Source organism: Salvelinus fontinalis, chromosome 39 (assembly GCF_029448725.1).
Source record: "Salvelinus fontinalis isolate EN_2023a chromosome 39, ASM2944872v1, whole genome shotgun sequence".
Taxonomy (NCBI): domain Eukaryota; kingdom Metazoa; phylum Chordata; class Actinopteri; order Salmoniformes; family Salmonidae; genus Salvelinus; species Salvelinus fontinalis.
Window position 1 is genome coordinate 28,189,126 of NC_074703.1, and position 22,655 is coordinate 28,211,780.

General features: G+C 46.6%; 1 protein-coding gene across 1 annotated transcript in view; it reads left to right on the forward strand.

Annotated features, from left to right (window-relative positions):
- The window catches only part of LOC129838733 (voltage-dependent calcium channel subunit alpha-2/delta-4-like), a 68,161-nt gene that overhangs the window by 11,870 nt on the left and 33,636 nt on the right, over positions 1 to 22,655 (forward strand). The window contains exons 3-10 of the mRNA XM_055905889.1: positions 790 to 966; positions 3,960 to 4,122; positions 6,223 to 6,354; positions 11,193 to 11,253; positions 18,667 to 18,817; positions 19,820 to 19,894; positions 22,141 to 22,230; positions 22,374 to 22,487. Of these exons, the coding sequence (XP_055761864.1) occupies positions 790 to 966; positions 3,960 to 4,122; positions 6,223 to 6,354; positions 11,193 to 11,253; positions 18,667 to 18,817; positions 19,820 to 19,894; positions 22,141 to 22,230; positions 22,374 to 22,487 (963 nt within the window). The remainder of the gene's footprint in view (positions 1 to 789; positions 967 to 3,959; positions 4,123 to 6,222; positions 6,355 to 11,192; positions 11,254 to 18,666; positions 18,818 to 19,819; positions 19,895 to 22,140; positions 22,231 to 22,373; positions 22,488 to 22,655) is intronic.

Sequence of the window (22,655 nt, forward strand, 5' to 3'; positions counted from 1 at the left end):
ATCCAGTCATCCAGCCTGGGGTTCTATTCCCTCTGATCCAGTCATCCAGCCTGGGGTTCTATTCCCTCTGATCCAGTCATCCAGCCAGGGGTTCTATTCACTCCTGGATCAGGCCGGCCATTTCTGAGATACTGGAACCAGCACACCTGGCACTGACGATCATACCACGCTCAAAGTCCCTTAGGTCACTCGTTTTGCCCATTCTAACGTTTAATCGAATAGTGACTGAATGCCTTGATGCCTGTCTGCCTGCTTTATATAGCAAGCCAAGGCAACATGACTCACTGCTTGTAGGAGCGAACCATTTTCGTGAACGGGGGTTGTGTACCTAATATACTGTCCACTGAGTGTATGTGTGTGTTTAAGTTAATGTTTTGGTATGTGAGGGGTGATGAGGGCAGAGGGTTAACATCATTGTCAAAGACTGACTGTGGTAAAAACAACAGGAGATGATTAACAGACTACTTTAATCCACCAAACAGCTGTTGAATAGTCCCCAGCTAAGACAACAGAGTCAGGATAGCGGTTTGTCAAGGTTCTATTTAGAGATAAGCTCTATGTTCTCTAGCCAATCCAATACCAAGATCCATCTCTTCTCTGACTGTTGTCATACAATACGTTACATGTGTCTCTTATGACAGCTCCCTTGTGGAAGTGGATTCAATTACAGACTTGAAAACACCTGAAAGATAATCAAATCTGCCAGTTGACCTGTGTAGTTAACAGGACCCTGTAACCGTTGGTTACTTAAACATGTTTATTAAAGGTATTTAACCCTTTCCTCTCCAGAAATACAAAGACGTTGAGCCCACGGTGAAGATGGAGGAGGTGGACGGAGAGGAACTGGTGAAGAAGTTTGCTGAGGAGATGGAGGGCATGCTGGGTAGGAAGATGAAGTCTGTCAAGAGACTGGCGGAAGCAGCGGAGGACGCTGATCTATACCATGAATTCAACGCTACCTTAGAGGTCAGTCACAGTGTAATCACACCACTGTGTTCCTCCTTACAAATACACTTTTTAAGGGCTGTTGTTAAAAAGTAACCGATCGTCACAGACTGAGTAGGTATACAGTGCATTCAGAGGGTATTCAGACCTCTTGACTGAGTAGGTATACAGTGCATTCAGAGGGTATTCAGACCTCTTGACTGAGTAGGTATACAGTGCATTCAGAGGGTAATAAGACCTCTTGACTGAGTAGGTATACAGTGTATTCAGAGGGTAATAAGACCTCTTGACTGAGTAGGTCTACAGTGCATTCAGAGGGTATTCAGACCTCTTGACTGAGTAGGTATACAGTGTATTCAGAGGGTAATAAGACCTCTTGACTGAGTAGGTATACAGTGCATTCAGAGGGTAATAAGACCTCTTGACTGAGTAGGTATACAGTGCATTCAGAGGGTAATAAGACCTCTTGACTGAGTAGGTATACAGTGCATTCAGAGGGTATTCAGACCTCTTGACTGAGTAGGTATACAGCGCATTCAGAGGGTATTCAGACCTCTTGACTGAGTAGGTATACAGTGCATTCAGAGGGTATCTTTTTCCCCCCTCAATCTACACACAATACCCCTTTATTACGTCACAATACCCGATAATGACATCACAATACCCCATAATGACATCACAATACCCCATAATGACAAAGCAAAAACAGGTTTTTAGACATTTTTACAAATGTATAAAAAAATTGAAAACCAAAATATTACATTTACATAAGTATTCAGACCCTTTACTCAGTACTTTGTTGAAGCACCTTTGGCAGCGATTGCAGTCTTGAGTCTTCTTGGGTATGTTGCTACAAGCTTGGCACACCTGTATTTGGGGAGTTTCTCTCATTCTTCTCTGCAGATCCTCTCAAGCTCTGTCAGGTTGGATAGGGAGCATCGCTGCACAGCTATTTTCAGGTCTCTCCAAAGATGTTCGATCGTATTCAAGTCCGGGCTCTGGCTGGGCCACTCAAGGACATTCAGAGACTTGTCCCAAAGCTTCTCCTGCATTGTCTTGGCTGTGTGCTTAGGGTCGTTGTCCTGTTGGAAGGTCAACCTTCGCCCCAGTCTGAGGTCCTGAGTGCTCTGGAGCAGGTTTTCATCAAGGGTCTCTCTTTACTTTTCTCTGTCCATCTTTCCCTCAATCCTGACTAGTCTCCCTGTCCCTGCTGCTGAAAACATCCCCACAGCTTCAACGTAGGGATGGCGCCACATTTCCTCCAGATGTGACGCTTGGCATTCAGGCTAAAGAGTTCAATCTTGGTTTCATCAGACCAGAGAATTTTGTTTGTCATGGTCTGAGAGTCCTTTAGGTGCCTTTTGGCAAACTCGAAGCGGGCTGTCATGTGCCTTTTACTGAGGAGTGGCTTCCATCTGGCCACTCTACCATAAAGGCCTGATTGGTGGAGCGCTGCAGAGATGGTTGTCCTTCTGGAAGGTTCTCCCATCTCCACAGAGGAACTATGGAGCTCTGTCAGAGTGACCATCGGATTCTTGATCACCTCCCTGACCAAGAGGCCCTTCTCCCCTGATTGCTCAGTTTGGCCAGGCAGCCAGCTCTAGGATGGGTCTTGGTGGTTCCAAACTTTTTCCATTTAACAATGATGGAGACCACTGTGTTTTTGGGATCTTCAATGCTGCGGAAATGTTTTGGTACCCTTCCCCAGATCTGTACCTCGACACAATCCTGTCTCGGAGCTCTCCGGACAATTCCTTCGACCTCATGGCTTGGTTTTTGCTCTGACATGCACTGTCAACTGTGTGCCTTTCCAAATAATGTCCAATCAATGGAATTTACCACAGGTGGACTCCAATCAAGTTGTAGAAACATCTCAAGGATGATCAATGGAAACAAGATGTACCTGAGCTCATAGCAAAGGGTCTGAACACTTTTTGTTTATAATATTTAATACATTTACAAAAATGTCTTAAAACCTGTTTTCACTTTGTCATTTTGGGATATTGTGTGTAGATTGATGAGGAATTTGTTTTATTTAATACATTTTAGAATAAGGCTGTAACGTAAAAAGTCAATGATTCTGAATACTTTCCGAACGCAAAGCACACGTAACAAATATAACAACTTTATTATTATACATATAAAACACAAAACAAGATCATTACAGCTGTACAAAATATGCAAGGTTTGAAATGTACAGCAGTTATGGACCTTTGATGTGCACTCTCTGTTGTAGTGTGACCTTCTCTTTCCCTATGCTCTCTGTTGTAGTTCGACCTTCTCTTTCCCTATGCTCTCTGTTGTAGTTTGACCTTCTCTTTCCCTATGCTCTCTGTTGTAGTTTGACCTTCTCTTTCCCTGTGCTCTCTGTTGTAGTTTGACCTTATCTTTCCCTATGCTCTCTGTTGTAGTTTGACCTTCTCTTTCCCTATGCTCTCTGTTGTAGTTTGACCTTCTCTTTCCCCATGCTCTCTGTTGTAGTTTGACCTTCTCTTTCCCTATGCTCTCTCTTGTAGTTTGACCTTCTCTTTCCCCATGCTCTCTGTTGTAGTTTGACCTTCTCTTTCCCTATGCTCTCTGTTGTAGTGTGACCTTCTCTTTCCCTATGCTCTCTGTTGTAGTTTGACCTTATCTTGTCCTATGCTCTCTGTTGTAGTTTGACCTTCTCTTTCCCCATGCTCTCTGTTGTAGTTTGACCTTCTCTTTCCCTATACTCTCTGTTGTAGTTTGACCTTCTCTTTCCCTATGCTCTCTGTTGTAGTTCGACCTTCTCTTTCCCTATGCTCTCTGTTGTAGTTTGACCTTCTCTTTCCCTATGCTCTCTGTTGTAGTTTGACCTTCTCTTTTACTATGCTCTCTGTTGTAGTTTGACCTTATCTTTCCCTATGCTCTCTATTGTAGTTTGACCTTATCTTTCCCTATGATCTCTGTTGTAGTTTGACTACAGTAACTCTGTGATTTCTCTCCTCTTCAGTCTGACTACAGTAACTCTGTGATTTCTCTCTCCTCTTCAGTTTGACTACTATAACTCTATGCTGATCAACTCAGTGGATAAAGATGGAAACGCTATCGAGCTGGGAGGAGAGTTTCCTCTGGAAGAGAATGAACACTTCAACAAGCTCCAGGTCAACACTCTGCAGAGCGACATACAGGTCCCCACCAACGTTTACAACAAAGGTCAGCTAGCGGTGGTTCATTAGGACAATGCCACGGTCTCTCAACACCAGCCAGGGTTTAGTTCCCTGTCTTTAGATGTTGGCTTTTTGCTCCGGAGTATGAAAACCATTTGATGTTGTTCTCATTACTGCTTCAGAGGCCTTAAAGGGAGGACTGTTCATCAGATACTAACTCTCTACCCTGTTCTCATTACTGCTTCAGAGGCCTTAAAGGGAGGACTGTTCATCAGATACTAACTCTCTACCCTGTTCTCATTACTGCTTCAGAGGCCTTAAAGGGAGGACTGTTCATCAGATACTAACTCTCTACCCTGTTCTCATTACTGCTTCAGAGGCCTTAAAGGGAGGACTGTTCATCAGATACTAACTCTCTACCCTGTTCTCATTACTGCTTCAGAGGCCTTAAAGGGAGGACTGTTCATCAGATACTAACTCTCTACCCTGTTCTCATTACTGCTTCAGAGGCCTTAAAGGGAGGACTGTTCATCAGATACTAACTCTCTACCCTGTTCTCATTACTGCTTCAGAGGCCTTAAAGGGAGGACTGTTCATCAGATACTAACTCTCTACCCTGTTCTCATTACTGCTTCAGAGGCCTTAAAGGGAGGACTGTTCATCAGATACTAACTCTCTACCCTGTTCTCATTACTGCTTCAGAGGCCTTAAAGGGAGGACTGTTCATCAGATACTAACTCTCTACCCTGTTCTCATTACTGCTTCAGAGGCCTTAAAGGGAGGACTGTTCATCAGATACTAACTCTCTACCCTGTTCTCATTACTGCTTCAGAGGCCTTAAAGGGAGGACTGTTCATCAGATACTAACTCTCTACCCTGTTCTCATTACTGCTTCAGAGGCCTTAAAGGGAGGACTGTTCATCAGATACTAACTCTCTACCCTGTTCTCATTACTGCTTCAGAGGCCTTAAAGGGAGGACTGTTCATCAGATACTAACTCTCTACCCTGTTCTCATTACTGCTTCAGAGGCCTTAAAGGGAGGACTGTTCATCAGATACTAACTCTCTACCCTGTTCTCATTACTGCTTCAGAGGCCTTAAAGGGAGGACTGTTCATCAGATACTAACTCTCTACCCTGTTCTCATTACTGCTTCAGAGGCCTTAAAGGGAGGACTGTTCATCAGATACTAACTCTCTACCCTGTTCTCATTACTGCTTCAGAGGCCTTAAAGGGAGGACTGTTCATCAGATACTAACTCTCTACCCTGTTCTCATTACTGCTTCAGAGGCCTTAAAGGGAGGACTGTTCATCAGATACTAACTCTCTACCCTGTTCTCATTACTGCTTCAGAGGCCTTAAAGGGAGGACTGTTCATCAGATACTAACTCTCTACCCTGTTCTCATTACTGCTTCAGAGGCCTTAAAGGGAGGACTGTTCATCAGATACTAACTCTCTACCCTGTTCTCATTACTGCTTCAGAGGCCTTAAAGGGAGGACTGTTCATCAGATACTAACTCTCTACCCTGTTCCTTTCCCTCCATCTCTCTCACTCTCACTCCCTCACCCCCTCACTCTCACTCTCTGACCCTCTCTCACTCCCTCACTCTCACTCTCTGACCCTCTCTCACTCCCTCACTCCCTCACTCTCGCTCTCTGAGCCTCTCTCACTCACTCCCTCACTCGCTCTCTCTCTCTCTTCCTCTCTCTCTCTCTCTCTCTCTCTCTCTCTCTCTCTCTCTCTCTCTCTCTCTCTCTCTCTCTCTCTCTCTCTCTCTCTCAATCTCTCTCTCACTCTTTCTCTCTCTCTCTCACTCTCTCTCTCACTCTCTCTCTCACTCTCTCTCTCTCTCACACACACTTCCTCTCTCACACACCCTCTCTCTCTCTGTTTCTCTCACACACTTCCTCTCTCACTATCTCTCTCTCTCTCTCGCTCACTTTCTCTCACGCTCCCTCCCTCTCTCACTCTCTCTCACACTCCCTCTCTCACTCTCTCTCTCTCCCTTCCTCTCTCACACACTCTCTCTCTCTGTCTCTCTCACACACTCTCTCTTTCACTCTCTCACAATCTCTCGCTCTCACTTCCTCCCTGTCCCTCTGCTTCCCCTCCCCTCTGTCTCCCTCCCTCCCTCGGTGTGGTCAGACCCTGGTATTCTAAACGGGGTGTACATGTCGGAGGCCCTGAACGATGTGTTCGTGGATAACTTCCAGAAGGACCCTACTCTAACCTGGCAGTACTTTGGCAGTGCCACTGGCTTCTTCAGACTCTACCCAGGTAACAACACACTCACGCATCACACACACGCCCCGGACAGATAGACCACAATACTGTACAGGCACGCACACACACCCCCCAGACAGACAGACAGACCCACAATACTGTACAGGCACACACACACACGCCCCAGACAGACACACCCACAATACTGTACACGCACGCACACACCCGAGACAGACAGACAGACCCAAAATACTGTACAGGCAGGCAGACAGTCAGACAGACCCACAGCACAAGTCCCGCTCAGATAAATCTACAGATCAGCACTCCACACTGCAGCAGAACCAGCTGAACCCAGTAGCCTTGCTAGGTTAAACTGACAGCAGTTTTAATGGAGAATGGCAGTGTCTGTAGCTGAGTCTATCAGGTCATTAGAGGTATAGTGGGACTCAGCTGTTCCAGTCTATAGCTGAGTCTGTCAGGTCATTAGAGGGACTCAGCTATTCCAGTCTATAGCTGTGTCTGTCAGGTCATTAGAGGGACTCAGCTGTTCCAGTCTATAGCTGAGTCTATCAGGTCATTAGAGGTATAGTGGGACTCAGCTGTTCCAGTCTATAGCTGAGTCTATCAGGTCATTAGAGGTATAGTGGGACTCAGCTGTTCCAGTCTATAGCTGAGTCTATCAGGTCATTAGAGGTATAGTGGGACTCAGCTGTTCCAGTCTATAGCTGAGTCTATCAGGTCATTAGAGGTATAGTGGGACTCAGCTTTTCCAGTCTATAGCTGAGTCTATCAGGTCATTAGAGGTATAGTGGGACTCAGCTGTTCCAGTCTATAGCTGAGTCTGTCAGGTCATTAGAGGTATAGTGGGACTCAGCTGTTCCAGTCTATAGCTGAGTCTATCAGGTCATTAGAGGTATAGTGGGACTCAGCTGTTCCAGTCTATAGCTGAGTCTATCAGGTCATTAGAGGTATAGTGGGACTCAGCTTTTCCAGTCTATAGCTGAGTCTATCAGGTCATTAGAGGTATAGTGGGACTCAGCTGTTCCAGTCTATAGCTGAGTCTATCAGGTCATTAGAGGTATAGTGGGACTCAGCTGTTCCAGTCTATAGCTGTGTCTGTCAGGTCATTAGAGGGACTCAGCTGTTCCAGTCTATAGCTGAGTCTATCAGGTCATTAGAGGTATAGTGGGACTCAGCTGTTCCAGTCTATAGCTGAGTCTGTCAGGTCATTAGAGGTATAGTGGGACTCAGCTGTTCCAGTCTATAGCTGAGTCGATCAGGTCATTAGAGGTATAGTGGGACTCAGCTGTTCCAGTCTATAGCTGAGTCTATCAGGTCATTAGAGGTATAGTGGGACTCAGCTGTTCCAGTCTATAGCTGTGTCTGTCAGGTCATTAGAGGGACTCAGCTGTTCCAGTCTATAGCTGAGTCTATCAGGTCATTAGAGGTAAAGTGGGACTCAGCTGTTCCAGTCTATAGCTGAGTCTGTCAGGTCATTAGAGGTATAGTGGGACTCAGCTTTTCCAGTCTATAGCTGAGTCTATCAGGTCATTAGAGGTATAGTGGGACTCAGCTGTTCCAGTCTATAGCTGAGTCTATCAGGTCATTAGAGGTATAGTGGGACTCAGCTGTTCCAGTCTGTAGCTGAGTCATTCAGGTCATTAGAGGTATAGTGGGACTCAGCTGTTCCAGTCTATAGCTGAGTCTATCAGGTCATTAGAGGTATAGTGGGACTCAGCTGTTCCAGTCTATAGCTGTGTCTGTCAGGTCATTAGAGGGACTCAGCTGTTCCAGTCTATAGCTGAGTCTATCAGGTCATTAGAGGTATAGTGGGACTCAGCTGTTCCAGTCTATAGCTGAGTCTATCAGGTCATTAGAGGTATAGTGGGACTCAGCTTTTCCAGTCTATAGCTGAGTCTATCAGGTCATTAGAGGTATAGTGGGACTCAGCTGTTCCAGTCTATAGCTGAGTCTATCAGGTCATTAGAGGTATAGTGGGACTCAGCTGTTCCAGTCTATAGCTGTGTCTGTCAGGTCATTAGAGGGACTCAGCTGTTCCAGTCTATAGCTGAGTCTATCAGGTCATTAGAGGTATAGTGGGACTCAGCTGTTCCAGTCTCTAGCTGAGTCTGTCAGGTCATTAGAGGTATAGTGGGACTCAGCTGTTCCAGTCTATAGCTGAGTCTATCAGGTCATTAGAGGTATAGTGGGACTCAGCTGTTCCAGTCTATAGCTGAGTCTATCAGGTCATTAGAGGTATAGTGGGACTCAGCTGTTCCAGTCTATAGCTGTGTCTGTCAGGTCATTAGAGGGACTCAGCTGTTCCAGTCTATAGCTGAGTCTATCAGGTCATTAGAGGTAAAGTGGGACTCAGCTGTTCCAGTCTATAGCTGAGTCTGTCAGGTCATTAGAGGTATAGTGGGACTCAGCTTTTCCAGTCTATAGCTGAGTCTATCACGTCATTAGAGGTATAGTGGGACTCAGCTGTTCCAGTCTATAGCTGAGTCTATCAGGTCATTAGAGGTATAGTGGGACTCAGCTGTTCCAGTCTGTAGCTGAGTCATTCAGGTCATTAGAGGTATAGTGGGACTCAGCTGTTCCAGTCTATAGCTGAGTCTATCAGGTCATTAGAGGTATAGTGGGACTCAGCTGTTCCAGTCTATAGCTGTGTCTGTCAGGTCATTAGAGGGACTCAGCTGTTCCAGTCTATAGCTGAGTCTATCAGGTCATTAGAGGTATAGTGGGACTCAGCTGTTCCAGTCTATAGCTGAGTCTATCAGGTCATTAGAGGTATAGTGGGACTCAGCTGTTCCAGTCTATAGCTGAGTCTATCAGGTCATTAGAGGTATAGTGGGACTCAGCTGTTCCAGTCTGTAGCTGAGTCATTCAGGTCATTAGAGGTATAGTGGGACTCAGCTGTTCCAGTCTATAGCTGAGTCTATCAGGTCATTAGAGGTATAGTGGGACTCAGCTGTTCCAGTCTATAGCTGTGTCTGTCAGGTCATTAGAGGGACTCAGCTGTTCCAGTCTATAGCTGAGTCTATCAGGTCATTAGAGGTATAGTGGGACTCAGCTGTTCCAGTCTATAGCTGAGTCTATCAGGTCATTAGAGGTATAGTGGGACTCAGCTTTTCCAGTCTATAGCTGAGTCTATCAGGTCATTAGAGGTATAGTGGGACTCAGCTGTTCCAGTCTATAGCTGAGTCTATCAGGTCATTAGAGGTATAGTGGGACTCAGCTGTTCCAGTCTATAGCTGTGTCTGTCAGGTCATTAGAGGGACTCAGCTGTTCCAGTCTATAGCTGAGTCTATCAGGTCATTAGAGGTATAGTGGGACTCAGCTGTTCCAGTCTCTAGCTGAGTCTGTCAGGTAATTAGAGGTATAGTGGGACTCAGCTGTTCCAGTCTATAGCTGAGTCTATCAGGTCATTAGAGGTATAGTGGGACTCAGCTGTTCCAGTCTATAGCTGAGTCTATCAGGTCATTAGAGGTATAGTGGGACTCAGCTGTTCCAGTCTATAGCTGTGTCTGTCAGGTCATTAGAGGGACTCAGCTGTTCCAGTCTATAGCTGAGTCTATCAGGTCATTAGAGGTAAAGTGGGACTCAGCTGTTCCAGTCTATAGCTGAGTCTGTCAGGTCATTAGAGGTATAGTGGGACTCAGCTTTTCCAGTCTATAGCTGAGTCTATCACGTCATTAGAGGTATAGTGGGACTCAGCTGTTCCAGTCTATAGCTGAGTCTATCAGGTCATTAGAGGTATAGTGGGACTCAGCTGTTCCAGTCTGTAGCTGAGTCATTCAGGTCATTAGAGGTATAGTGGGACTCAGCTGTTCCAGTCTATAGCTGAGTCTATCAGGTCATTAGAGGTATAGTGGGACTCAGCTGTTCCAGTCTATAGCTGTGTCTGTCAGGTCATTAGAGGGACTCAGCTGTTCCAGTCTATAGCTGAGTCTATCAGGTCATTAGAGGTATAGTGGGACTCAGCTGTTCCAGTCTATAGCTGAGTCTATCAGGTCATTAGAGGTATAGTGGGACTCAGCTGTTCCAGTCTATAGCTGAGTCTATCAGGTCATTAGAGGTATAGTGGGACTCAGCTGTTCCAGTCTATAGCTGTGTCTGTCAGGTCATTAGAGGGACTCAGCTGTTCCAGTCTATAGCTGAGTCTATCAGGTCATTAGAGGTAAAGTGGGACTCAGCTGTTCCAGTCTATAGCTGAGTCTGTCAGGTCATTAGAGGTATAGTGGGACTCAGCTTTTCCAGTCTATAGCTGAGTCTATCAGGTCATTAGAGGTATAGTGGGACTCAGCTGTTCCAGTCTATAGCTGAGTCTATCAGGTCATTAGAGGTATAGTGGGACTCAGCTGTTCCAGTCTGTAGCTGAGTCATTCAGGTCATTAGAGGTATAGTGGGACTCAGCTGTTCCAGTCTATAGCTGAGTCTATCAGGTCATTAGAGGTATAGTGGGACTCAGCTGTTCCAGTCTATAGCTGTGTCTGTCAGGTCATTAGAGGGACTCAGCTGTTCCAGTCTATAGCTGAGTCTATCAGGTCATTAGAGGTATAGTGGGACTCAGCTTTTCCAGTCTATAGCTGAGTCTATCAGGTCATTAGAGGTATAGTGGGACTCAGCTGTTCCAGTCTGTAGCTGAGTCATTCAGGTCATTAGAGGTATAGTGGGACTCAGCTGTTCCAGTCTGTAGCTGAGTCATTCAGGTCATTGGAGGGACTCAGCTGTTCCAGTCTATAGCTGAGTCATTCAGGTCATTAGAGGTATAGTGGGACTCAGCTGTTCCAGTCTATAGCTGAGTCTATCAAGGTCATCTGAACTGATAATTCAGCATTGTACCATATTGTAAGTTCACACCAGGCTTTTCCAATACACCATTTCCACAGGCATCGCGTGGACCCCAGATGAAAATGGTGTCGTCACGTTTGACTGCAGGAACAGAAACTGGTGAGTTCCTGTATATGCGTCCCAAATGACACACTTTTCCCTACATAGGGCTCTGGTCAACAGTAGTGCACTATATAGGGAATAGGGCTCTGGTCTAAAGTAGTGCACTATATAGGGAATGGGGATGAATTTGGGGCATCCTGCAGCCCATATCTGTCTGTCTGTCTTCCACTCCCATGTCTGTCTGCCTGTCTGTCTTCCTGCTCTGAACCTTTTTGTTAGGAGGAAAGAGGAAGTGATCTGGAAGTATTTCCTGTGTGATCCTGTAGTAATGAGGAAGTCATCTGGAAGTATTTCCTGTGTGAGCCTGTAGTAATGAGGAAGTCATATGGAAGTATTTCCTGTGTGAGCCTGTAGTAATGAGGAAGTCATCTGGAAGTATTTCCTGTGTGAGCCTGTAGTAATGAGGAAGTCATATGGAAGTATTTCCTGTGTGACCCTGTAGTAATGAGGAAGTCATCTGTTACTTTCCCTGAACCCAGCACTTCCTTGTCTCTCTAGCTTCACTAATCTGTTATTTTGGTGACTGGCCGTCTGTCCGTACTGTCCTTGGTCTGTAGGGAATTACAACCCCCACGCTGCTGCCACCTGATAGGCTGGCTATTACCATCCCTGGGTCTGGTGGCCACGGCAACCTGAACAGCAGGTCCTGTGGGGAAAACAAGTGTCTGGGTCAAGGGGTCACTATTGAGGAGTGATTTGTGATCTGTCCTGTACGTTTTGACAACATAGATTAGGTCCGTACGGTCTAATTAAATGTAGAGCGGAGCAGAGGTCATGTGGAATCACACTCTCTTGAGGTGTTGTTGCCCTGGCTGAGTAACTAGGATTGGAAACGTCTGGTAGCTTTCACTAAATCGCCAGGTTTTCCAGGAATCACAGATGGAGAGTCCTCAGGTTTCCTGTTTAGTCACACTGAGGTTGGCTTGATGTTTCCTGTTTAGTCACACTGAGGGTGGCTTGATGTTTCCTGTTTAGTCACACTGAGGGTGGCTTGATGTTTCCTGTTTAGTCACACTGAGGGCGGCTTGATGTTTCCTGTTTAGTCACACTGAGGGTGGCTTGATGTTTCCTGTTTAGTCACACTGAGGGTGGCTCGATGTTTCCTGTTTAGTCACACTGAGGGCGGCTTGATGTTTCCTGTTTAGTCACACTGAGGGTGGCTTGATGTTTCCTGTTTAGTCACACTGAGGGTGGCTTGATGTTTCCTGTTTAGTCACACTGAGGGTGGCTTGATGTTTCCTGTTTAGTCACACTGAGGGCGGCTTGATGTTTCCTGTTTAGTCACACTGAGGGTGGCTAGATGTTTCCTGTTTAGTCACACTGAGGGTGGCTTGATGTTTCCTGTTTAGTCACACTGAGGGCGGCTTGATGTTTCCTGTTTAGTCACACTGAGGATGGCTTGATGTTTCCTGTTTAGTCACACTGAGGGTGGCTTGATGTTTCCTGTTTGGTCACACTGAGGGTGGCTTGATGTTTCCTGTTTAGTCACACTGAGGGTGGCTTGATGTTTCCTGTTTAGTCACACTGAGGGTGGCTTGATGTTTCCTGTTTAGTCACACTGAGGGCGGCTTGATGTTTCCTGTTTAGTCACACTGAGGGTGGCTTGATGTTTCCTGTTTAGTCACACTGAGGATGGCTTGATGTTTCCTGTTTAGTCACACTGAGGGTGGCTTGATGTTTCCTGTTTAGTCACACTGAGGGTGGCTTGATGTTTCCTGTTTAGTCACACTGAGGGTGGCTTGATGTTTCCTGTTTAGTCACACTGAGGGTGGCTTGATGTTTCCTGTTTAGTCACACTGAGGGTGGCTTGATGTTTCCTGTTTAGTCACACTGAGGGTGGCTTGATGTTTCCTGTTTAGTCACACTGAGGGTGGCTTGATGTTTCCTGTTTAGTCACACTGAGGGTGGCTTGATGTTTCCTGTTTAGTCACACTGAGGGCGGCTTGATGTTTCCTGTTTAGTCACACTGAGGGTGGCTTGATGTTTCCTGTTTAGTCACACTGAGGGCGGCTTGATGTTTCCTGTTTAGTCACACTGAGGGTGGCTTGATGTTTCCTGTTTAGTCACACTGAGGGTGGCTCGATGTTTCCTGTTTAGTCACACTGAGGGCGGCTTGATGTTTCCTGTTTAGTCACACTGAGGGTGGCTTGATGTTTCCTGTTTAGTCACACTGAGGGTGGCTTGATGTTTCCTGTTTAGTCACACTGAGGATGGCTTGATGTTTCCTGTTTAGTCACACTGAGGGTGGCTTGATGTTTCCTGTTTAGTCACACTGAGGGTGGCTTGATGTTTCCTGTTTAGTCACACTGAGGGTGGCTTGATGTTTCCTGTTTAGTCACACTGAGGGTGGCTTGATGTTTCCTGTTTAGTCACACTGAGGGTGGCTCGATGTTTCCTGTTTAGTCACACTGAGGGCGGCTTGATGTTTCCTGTTTAGTCACACTGAGGGTGGCTTGATGTTTCCTGTTTAGTCACACTGAGGTTGGCTTGATGTTTCCTGTTTAGTCACACTGAGGGTGGCTTGATGTTTCCTGTTTGGTCACACTGAGGGTGGCTTGATGTTTCCTGTTTAGTCACACTGAGGGTGGCTTGATGTTTCCTGTTTAGTCACACTGAGGGTGGCTTGATGTTTCCTGTTTAGTCACACTGAGGGTGGCTTGATGTTTCCTGTTTAGTCACACTGAGGGTGGCTAGATGTTTCCTGTTTGGTCACACTGAGGTTGGCTTGATGTTTCCTGTTTGGTCACACTGAGGGTGGCTTGATGTTTCCTGTTTAGTCACACTGAGGGTGGCTTGATGTTTCCTGTTTAGTCACACTGAGGGTGGCTTGATGTTTCCTGTTTAGTCACACTGAGGGCGGCTTGATGTTTCCTGTTTAGTCACACTGAGGGTGGCTTGATGTTTCCTGTTTAGTCACACTGAGGATGGCTTGATGTTTCCTGTTTAGTCACACTGAGGGTGGCTTGATGTTTCCTGTTTAGTCACACTGAGGGTGGCTTGAGGTTTCCTGTTTAGTCACACTGAGGGTGGCTTGATGTTTCCTGTTTAGTCACACTGAGGGTGGCTTGATGTTTCCTGTTTAGTCACACTGAGGGTGGCTTGATGTTTCCTGTTTAGTCACACTGAGGGTGGCTTGATGTTTCCTGTTTAGTCACACTGAGGGTGGCTTGATGTTTCCTGTTTAGTCACACTGAGGGTGGCTTGATGTTTCCTGTTTAGTCACACTGAGGGCGGCTTGATGTTTCCTGTTTAGTCACACTGAGGGTGGCTTGATGTTTCCTGTTTAGTCACACTGAGGGTGGCTCGATGTTTCCTGTTTAGTCACACTGAGGGCGGCTTGATGTTTCCTGTTTAGTCACACTGAGGGTGGCTTGATGTTTCCTGTTTAGTCACACTGAGGGTGGCTTGATGTTTCCTGTTTAGTCACACTGAGGATGGCTTGATGTTTCCTGTTTAGTCACACTGAGGGTGGCTTGATGTTTCCTGTTTAGTCACACTGAGGGTGGCTTGATGTTTCCTGTTTAGTCACACTGAGGGTGGCTTGATGTTTCCTGTTTAGTCACACTGAGGGTGGCTTGATGTTTCCTGTTTAGTCACACTGAGGGTGGCTCGATGTTTCCTGTTTAGTCACACTGAGGGCGGCTCGATGTTTCCTGTTTAGTCACACTGAGGGTGGCTTGATGTTTCCTGTTTAGTCACACTGAGGGTGGCTTGATGTTTCCTGTTTAGTCACACTGAGGGTGGCTTGATGTTTCCTGTTTAGTCACACTGAGGGTGGCTTGATGTTTCCTGTTTAGTCACACTGAGGGTGGCTTGATGTTTCCTGTTTGGTCACACTGAGGGTGGCTTGATGTTTCCTGTTTAGTCACACTGAGGGTGGCTTGATGTTTCCTGTTTAGTCACACTGAGGGTGGCTTGATGTTTCCTGTTTAGTCACACTGAGGGCGGCTTGATGTTTCCTGTTTAGTCACACTGAGGGTGGCTTGATGTTTCCTGTTTAGTCACACTGACGATGGCTTGATGTTTCCTGTTTAGTCACACTGAGGGTGGCTTGATGTTTCCTGTTTAGTCACACTGAGGGTGGCTTGATGTTTCCTGTTTAGTCACACTGAGGGTGGCTTGATGTTTCCTGTTTAGTCACACTGAGGGTGGCTTGATGTTTCCTGTTTAGTCACACTGAGGGTGGCTTGATGTTTCCTGTTTAGTCACACTGAGGGTGGCTTGATGTTTCCTGTTTAGTCACACTGAGGGTGGCTTGATGTTTCCTGTTTAGTCACACTGAGGGTGGCTTGATGTTTCCTGTTTAGTCACACTGAGGGTGGCTTGATGTTTCCTGTTTAGTCACACTGAGGGCGGCTTGATGTTTCCTGTTTAGTCACACTGAGGGCGGCTTGATGTTTCCTGTTTAGTCACACTGAGGGCGGCTTGATGTTTCCTGTTTAGTCACACTGAGGGTGGCTTGATGTTTCCTGTTTAGTCACACTGAGGGTGGCTTGATGTTTCCTGTTTAGTCACACTGAGGGTGGCTTGATGTTTCCTGTTTAGTCACACTGATGGCGGCTTGATGTTTCCTGTTTAGTCACACTGAGGGCGGCTTGATGTTTCCTGTTTAGTCACACTGAGGGCGGCTTGATGTTTCCTGTTTAGTCACACTGAGGGTGGCTTGATGTTTCCTGTTTAGTCACACTGAGGGTGGCTTGATGTTTCCTGTTTAGTCACACTGAGGGCGGCTTGATGTTTCCTGTTTAGTCACACTGAGGGCGGCTTGATGTTTCCTGTTTAGTCACACTGAGGGCGGCTTGATGTTTCCTGTTTAGTCACACTGAGGGCGGCTTGATGTTTCCTGTTTAGTCACACTGAGGGCGGCTTGATGTTTCCTGTTTAGTCACACTGAGGGTGGCTTGATGTTTCCTGTTTAGTCACACTGAGGGCGGCTTGATGTTTCCTGTTTAGTCACACTGAGGGTGGCTCGATGTTTCCTGTTTAGTCACACTGAGGGTGGCTTGATGTTTCCTGTTTAGTCACACTGAGGGCGGCTTGATGTTTCCTGTTTAGTCACACTGAGGGAGGCTTGATGTTTCCTGTTTAGTCACACTGAGGGTGGCTGGATGTTTCCTGTTTAGTCACACTGAGGGCGGCTTGATGTTTCCTGTTTAGTCACACTGAGGGCGGCTTGATGTTTCCTGTTTAGTCACACTGAGGGCGGCTTGATGTCGAAACGTTTGTTTTGTTTTTTCCATTCTTTTGTTTATGTACTTTTCTGCACAATGCACTTTTTGGGCATCATGATGTCCCATTAAATCATCTCTACTTTTGCATTGAAGCCTCAGTTTGGGATTCTTCCTAATTTGGTATAAAGGACCTTTAACCTTTTACTGCAGTGGGCTAAATCAGGGTCACACAGAGTGTTTCTTGGTCGTCTTAAACAAATCTACTTTGAAACAAAAATGTACACCTCACACACATGGTTATGGGTTTAACAAAAAGAAGACACCTGTACCATGTCAGATATACTGTTGAAATGTATTACATTTTGAGTTTGCTTCCCAATATTACACTTTATATACATCACAGAACACTGAAATAATGCAAAACTGTTTGACATAGAAACACCAGATTTCTGGCATTTCTTTATATTTTATGTTTATTAATTTAAAAAAAAAGATTAGGTAGTTTGACTGCAGGAAAGGACTACAGAGCCAGACAGCCACACATTATTGGATGTTGAGTGTCCTCAGTCTTGGATGTTGAGAGTGTCCTCAGTCTTGGATGTTGAGTGTCCTCAGTCTTGGTTGTTGAGAGTGTTCTCAGACTTGGATATTGAGAGTGTCCTCAGACTTGGATATTGAGAGTGTCCTCAGTTTTGGATATTGAGAGTGTCCTCAGTCTTGGATGTTGAGAGTGTCCTCAGTTTTGGATGTTGAGAGTGTCCTCAGTCTTGGATATTGAGAGTGTCCTCAGTCTTAGATATTGAGAGTGTCCTCAGTCTTGGATATTGAGTGTCCTCAGTCTTGGCTATTGAGTGTCCTCAGTCTTGGATATTGAGAGTGTCCTCAGTCTTGGATATTGAGTGTCCCCAGTCTTGGATATTGAGAGTGTCCTCAGTCTTGGATATTGAGCGTATCTTCAGTCTTGGATATTGAGTGTCCTCAGTCTTGGATATTGAGTGTCCTCAGTCTTGGATATTGAGTGTCCTCAGTCTTAGATATTGAGAGTGTCTTTAGTATTGGATATTGAGTGTCCTCAGTCTTGGATATTGAGTGTCCTTAGTCTTGTATATTGAGAGTGTCCTCAGTCTTGGATGTTGAGAGTGTCCACAGACTTGGATATTGAGAGTGTCTTCAGTCTTGGATATTGAGAGTGTCTTCAGTCTTGGATATTGAGTGTGTCTTCAGTCTTGGATATTGAGTGTCCCCAGTCTTGGATATTGAGAGTGTCCTCAGTCTTGGATATTGAGTGTCCTCAGTCTTGGATATTGAGTGTCGTCAGTCTTGGATATTGAGAGTGTCCTCAGTCTTGGATATTGAGTGTCGTCGGTCTGATGGTTAAGACAATGGCTTGGTGTGGTATGTAAGAAGTTACCGCACCCTCCCTCCTCCGCTACGATCATCATCTCTTTATTTACACCCTCCATGTGACCTCCCTCCCTCCCTCCTTCAATCGTCATCTCTTTATTTACCCCCTCCATGTGAACTCCCTCCCTCCTCCGCTACGATCATCATCTCTTTATTTACACCCTCCATGTGACCTCCCTCCCTCCTCCCCTTCGATCATCATCTCTTTATTTACACCCTCCATGTGACCTCCCTCCCTCCCTCCTTCAATCGTCATCTCTTTATTTACCCCCTCCATGTGACCTCCCTCCCTCCTCCCCTTCGATCGTCATCTCTTTATTTACACCCTCCATGTGACCTCCCTCCCCCCTCCTTCAATCGTCATCTCTTTATTTACCCCCTCCATGTGACCTCCCTCCCTCCTCCCCTTCGATCGTCATCTCTTTATTTACACCCTCCATGTGACCTCCCTCCCTTCCTCCTTCGATCGTCTCTTTATTCTTATCCTCCAGTGTGCCCAAGCTCATTAACCTCTTAGGAGATATTCCTGGACAGTTCTGACTCCTCCTTCCAAATGTTCCATTGTTCCGTTTCAGAACCATAGAGCCAGCTGGAATTCTGAGAATGTCTGGGTAATCGTGTATCCACTGAACCCTGACCTCTAGTATAAACCTTTGGCCTTGGCTTGCAATAGGTCCAGCCAGATAGGCCTTTAGAACAGACAGGCCTTTATAATCCGTACTGTATACCTCCCACCTTTGTTGATATCCAAATGCCCCAACAGACCAACAAATACCTGAAAACTGAATATCTCATTGATTTAATCAGTTGACCTTTGCCCTCTGCTCTGTTCCAGGTACATCCAGGCTGCGACCTCTCCCAAGGACATCATCATCGTAGTGGACGTCAGCGGGAGTATGAAGGGTCTTAGGCTCACTATCGCCAAGCACACTATTAACACCATCCTGGACACGCTAGGGGAGAACGACTTTGTCAATGTCATCGCCGTGAGTAACTAGGAGATTAACACACAAACACCTCACACGTTATTTACTCTGCCTCCCGCAGCGTTTAACACACACACACACACACACACACACACACACACACACACACACACACACACACACACACACACACACACACACACACACACACACACACACACACACACACACACACACACACACACACACACACACACACACACACACACACACACACACACACACACACACACACACACAGACACACACAAGCAAAACATACACACCCAAGCAAAACACACACGCACACACAAGCAAAACATACACACACACACACACAAGCAAAACACACACACAAGCAAAACACACACACAAGCAAAACACACACACACACATACACACACACACACACACACACACACACACACACACACACACACACACACACACACACACACACACAGACACACACAGACACACACAGACACACACAAGCAAAACACGCCATTTAGGGCTGCCCTGGTTTAAATTATTCAGCTGCAATGGAATAAAATGATTTAATATTATGTGTGCATTTACAATCATACAAAATATATTATGGTGAACTATGGCAGAATGATCCATTTATTAATACAACCCCATCTGCCCAATTCAGAAAATGTTGATGGTTATATTGCTGGTAGGTCATAATGTATGATAAGGTAGCCGAGGCCCGAATGGGATTGGACAACATGTGTCATGTGATGTTACACACACTGCTGTTGTAACATTTTACATCACAGAGATTCTCTGTTCCAGCTGAGATTACACCTGCTGACCTCCTTAACTCTCCTTGACCTGTTTCCCTATACGTTCACACACACACACACACCTGATCCTTGACCTGTTTTCCCAATGCGTTCCTACACACACACACACACACACACACACACACACACACACACACACACACACACACACACACACACACACACACACACACCTGATCTTTGACCTGTTTTCCCCATGCGTTCTATCCCACAGTACAGCGACTACGTCCAATACGTGGAGCCCTGCTTCAAGGGCACTCTGGTCCAGGCTGACCTGGACAACCGAGAGGTAACCAATGGAACTCTAATGCTAATTAACTCAATTCAGCAGTTAAGGCCCATGAGCTGTTTGCTGATTAAGGCTGGTTAAGAAGGCTCAGAGAGATAGGACTCACCCCAGTGGGCCGGGTGCCACTAGACTATTGTTCCTGGCAGGGACTCGGAGTCACCAAGTGGTAAAGGGCTTTGACAGCACGACAACTCCTCCCTCCCTCCCTCCCTCCCTCCCTCCCTCCCTCCCTCCCTCCCTCTATCCCTAACTCTCTCTATCCCTCCCTCCCTCTACCCTTAACTCCCTCTATCCCCTCTCCCTCTATCCCTCCTCTCTCTTTCCCTCCTTCCCTCTATCCCTCCTCTCTCTCTTTTCCTCCTTCCCTCTATCCCTCCTCTCTCTTTCTTTCCCTCCTTCCCTCTATCCCTCCTCTCTCTCTTTCCCTCCTTCCCTCTATCCCTCCTCTCTCTCTGTCCCTCCTTCCCTCTATCCCTCCTCTCTCTCTTTCCCTCCTTCCCTCTATCCATCCTCTCTCTCTCTTTCCCTCCTTCCCTCTATCCCTCCTCTCTCTCTCTTTCCCTCCTTCCCTCTATCCCTCCTCTCTCTTTCCCTCCTTCCCTCTATCCCTCCTCTCTCTCTTTCCCTCCTTCCCTCTATCCCTCCTTTCTCTCTCTTTCCCTCCTTCCCTCTATCCCTCCTCTCTCTTTCTTTCCCTCCTTCCCTCTATCCCTCCTCTCTCTCTCTTTCCCTCCTTCCCTCTATCCCTCCTCTCTCTCTTTCCCTCCTTCCCTCCTTCCCTCTATCCCTCCTCTCTCTCTTTCCCTCCTTCCATCTATCCCTCCTCTCTCTCTGTCCCTCCTTTCCCCCATATGGTCTCAACTCCTTTCATTTTATTCCTGTCTTTCCCCTCCTCTCCCCAGAACATTTCCCCTTTCTTTATTTCCTTCCTCCCTCTAGCCCTCTCTCCTATTCTCCCTGTCTCTTTTCTGTCTGTCTGTCTGTCATCACACCTGCTGTGGAGTTCAGTCTATTGTTTGTTGTGGGTCAGGCATCACACCTGCTGTGGAGTTCAGTCTACTGTTTGTTGTGGGTCAGGCATCACACCTGCTGTGGAGTTCAGTCTACTGTTTGTTGTGGGTCAGGCATCACACCTGCTGTGGAGTTCAGTCTACTGTTTGTTGTGGGTCAGGCATCACACATGCTGTGGAGTTCAGTCTACTGTTTGTTATGGGTCAGGCATCACACCTGCTGTAGAGTTCAGTCTACTGTTTGTTGTGGGTCAGGTATCGGTCCGGTGGTCTACTTTCTGATCCTCCTCTCCTCCTCCTCTTCCTCATCTCCTCCCCTCTTATTCCCCTCCTCCTCTAAATGTATCACAGAGCAGAGCAGGTGGTGTCATCCCTTACCGACAGCTTTACTGTCACATGACTCCCCAGGAGAGGATGTGATTGGCCAGGCAGACAGGGAAGCAGCCGGTAGCAGACAGGCCCTGCAGATGTTAGACAGAAATACAGAAACACTGATAAACACAAAGAACGTTTGCATCCCTGTGAGCATTTCTACTTCGCCAAGATAATCCATCCATTTGACAGGTGTGGCATATCAAGAAGCTGATAAAACAGCATGATCCTTACACAGGTGCACCTTGTGCTGGGGGACAATAAAACTCCACTCTAAAATGTGCAGTTTTGTCACACAACACAATGCCACAGCGTGCAATTGGCATGCTGACTGCAGGAATGTCTACCAAAGCTGTTGTCAGAGAATGTAATGTTAATTTCTCTACCATAAGCCACCTCCAATGTTTTTTGGGGAGAATTTGTCAAGTACGTCCAACCGGCCTCACAACCACAGGCCATGTGTAACCATGCCAGCCCATTCTGATTGGCTGGGCCTGGCTCCCCAGGCGTGGGTGGGCCATGGCTGCGTCCCTGCCCAGACATGTGAAATCCATAGATTAGGGACTAAGGAATTGAACTGTAACTCATGTTTCATTTATATTTTTGTTCAGTTTAAATGAAATGTTCTCTCTCTCCCTCCCTCTCCCTCTCTCTCGCCCTCCCCCCTCTCTCCCTCTCTCTCTCTCTTTCTTTCTCTCTCCCAACTCTCCCTCTCTCTCCCCCTCTCTCCCCTCTCTCTCTTTCTTTCTCTCTCTCCCTCTCTCCCTCCCTGTCCCCTCTCTCTCTCCCTCCTTCTCTCTCTCTCTCTCTCTCTCTCTCTCTCTCTCTCTCTCTCTCTCTGTCTCTCCTTTTCTCTCTCTGCAGCACTTCAAGTTGCTGGTTGAGGAGCTCCAGGTAAAAGGAGAGGGCAAAGTCAAGAAGGCCATGAAGGAATCCTTCAAAATCCTGAATGAGGTTTGTCTTCTTTGGTGTATAGACATATCATCCTAGCTCAGTCTTTAAAGGAATTCATTTATCTCGTTCCAGCTCTGCAAGGACTGATACTGTGTGCGTGGCGCGTGCGTGTGCGTGTGCGTGTGCGTGTGTGTGTCCTCTAGGCTGCATCGTTGGGTCAGGGCAGTCTGTGTAACCAGGCCATCATGCTGATCACTGACGGAGCCATGGAGGATTATGAGGAAGTGTTTCAGGAGTTCAACTGGCCAGAACGCAGGGTAACCAACGTTACACACACACACACACACACACACACACACACACACACACACACACACACACACACACACACACACACACACACACACACACACAGACACAGACACAGACACAGACACACGCACGCACGCACGCACGCACGCACGCACACACACACACACACACAC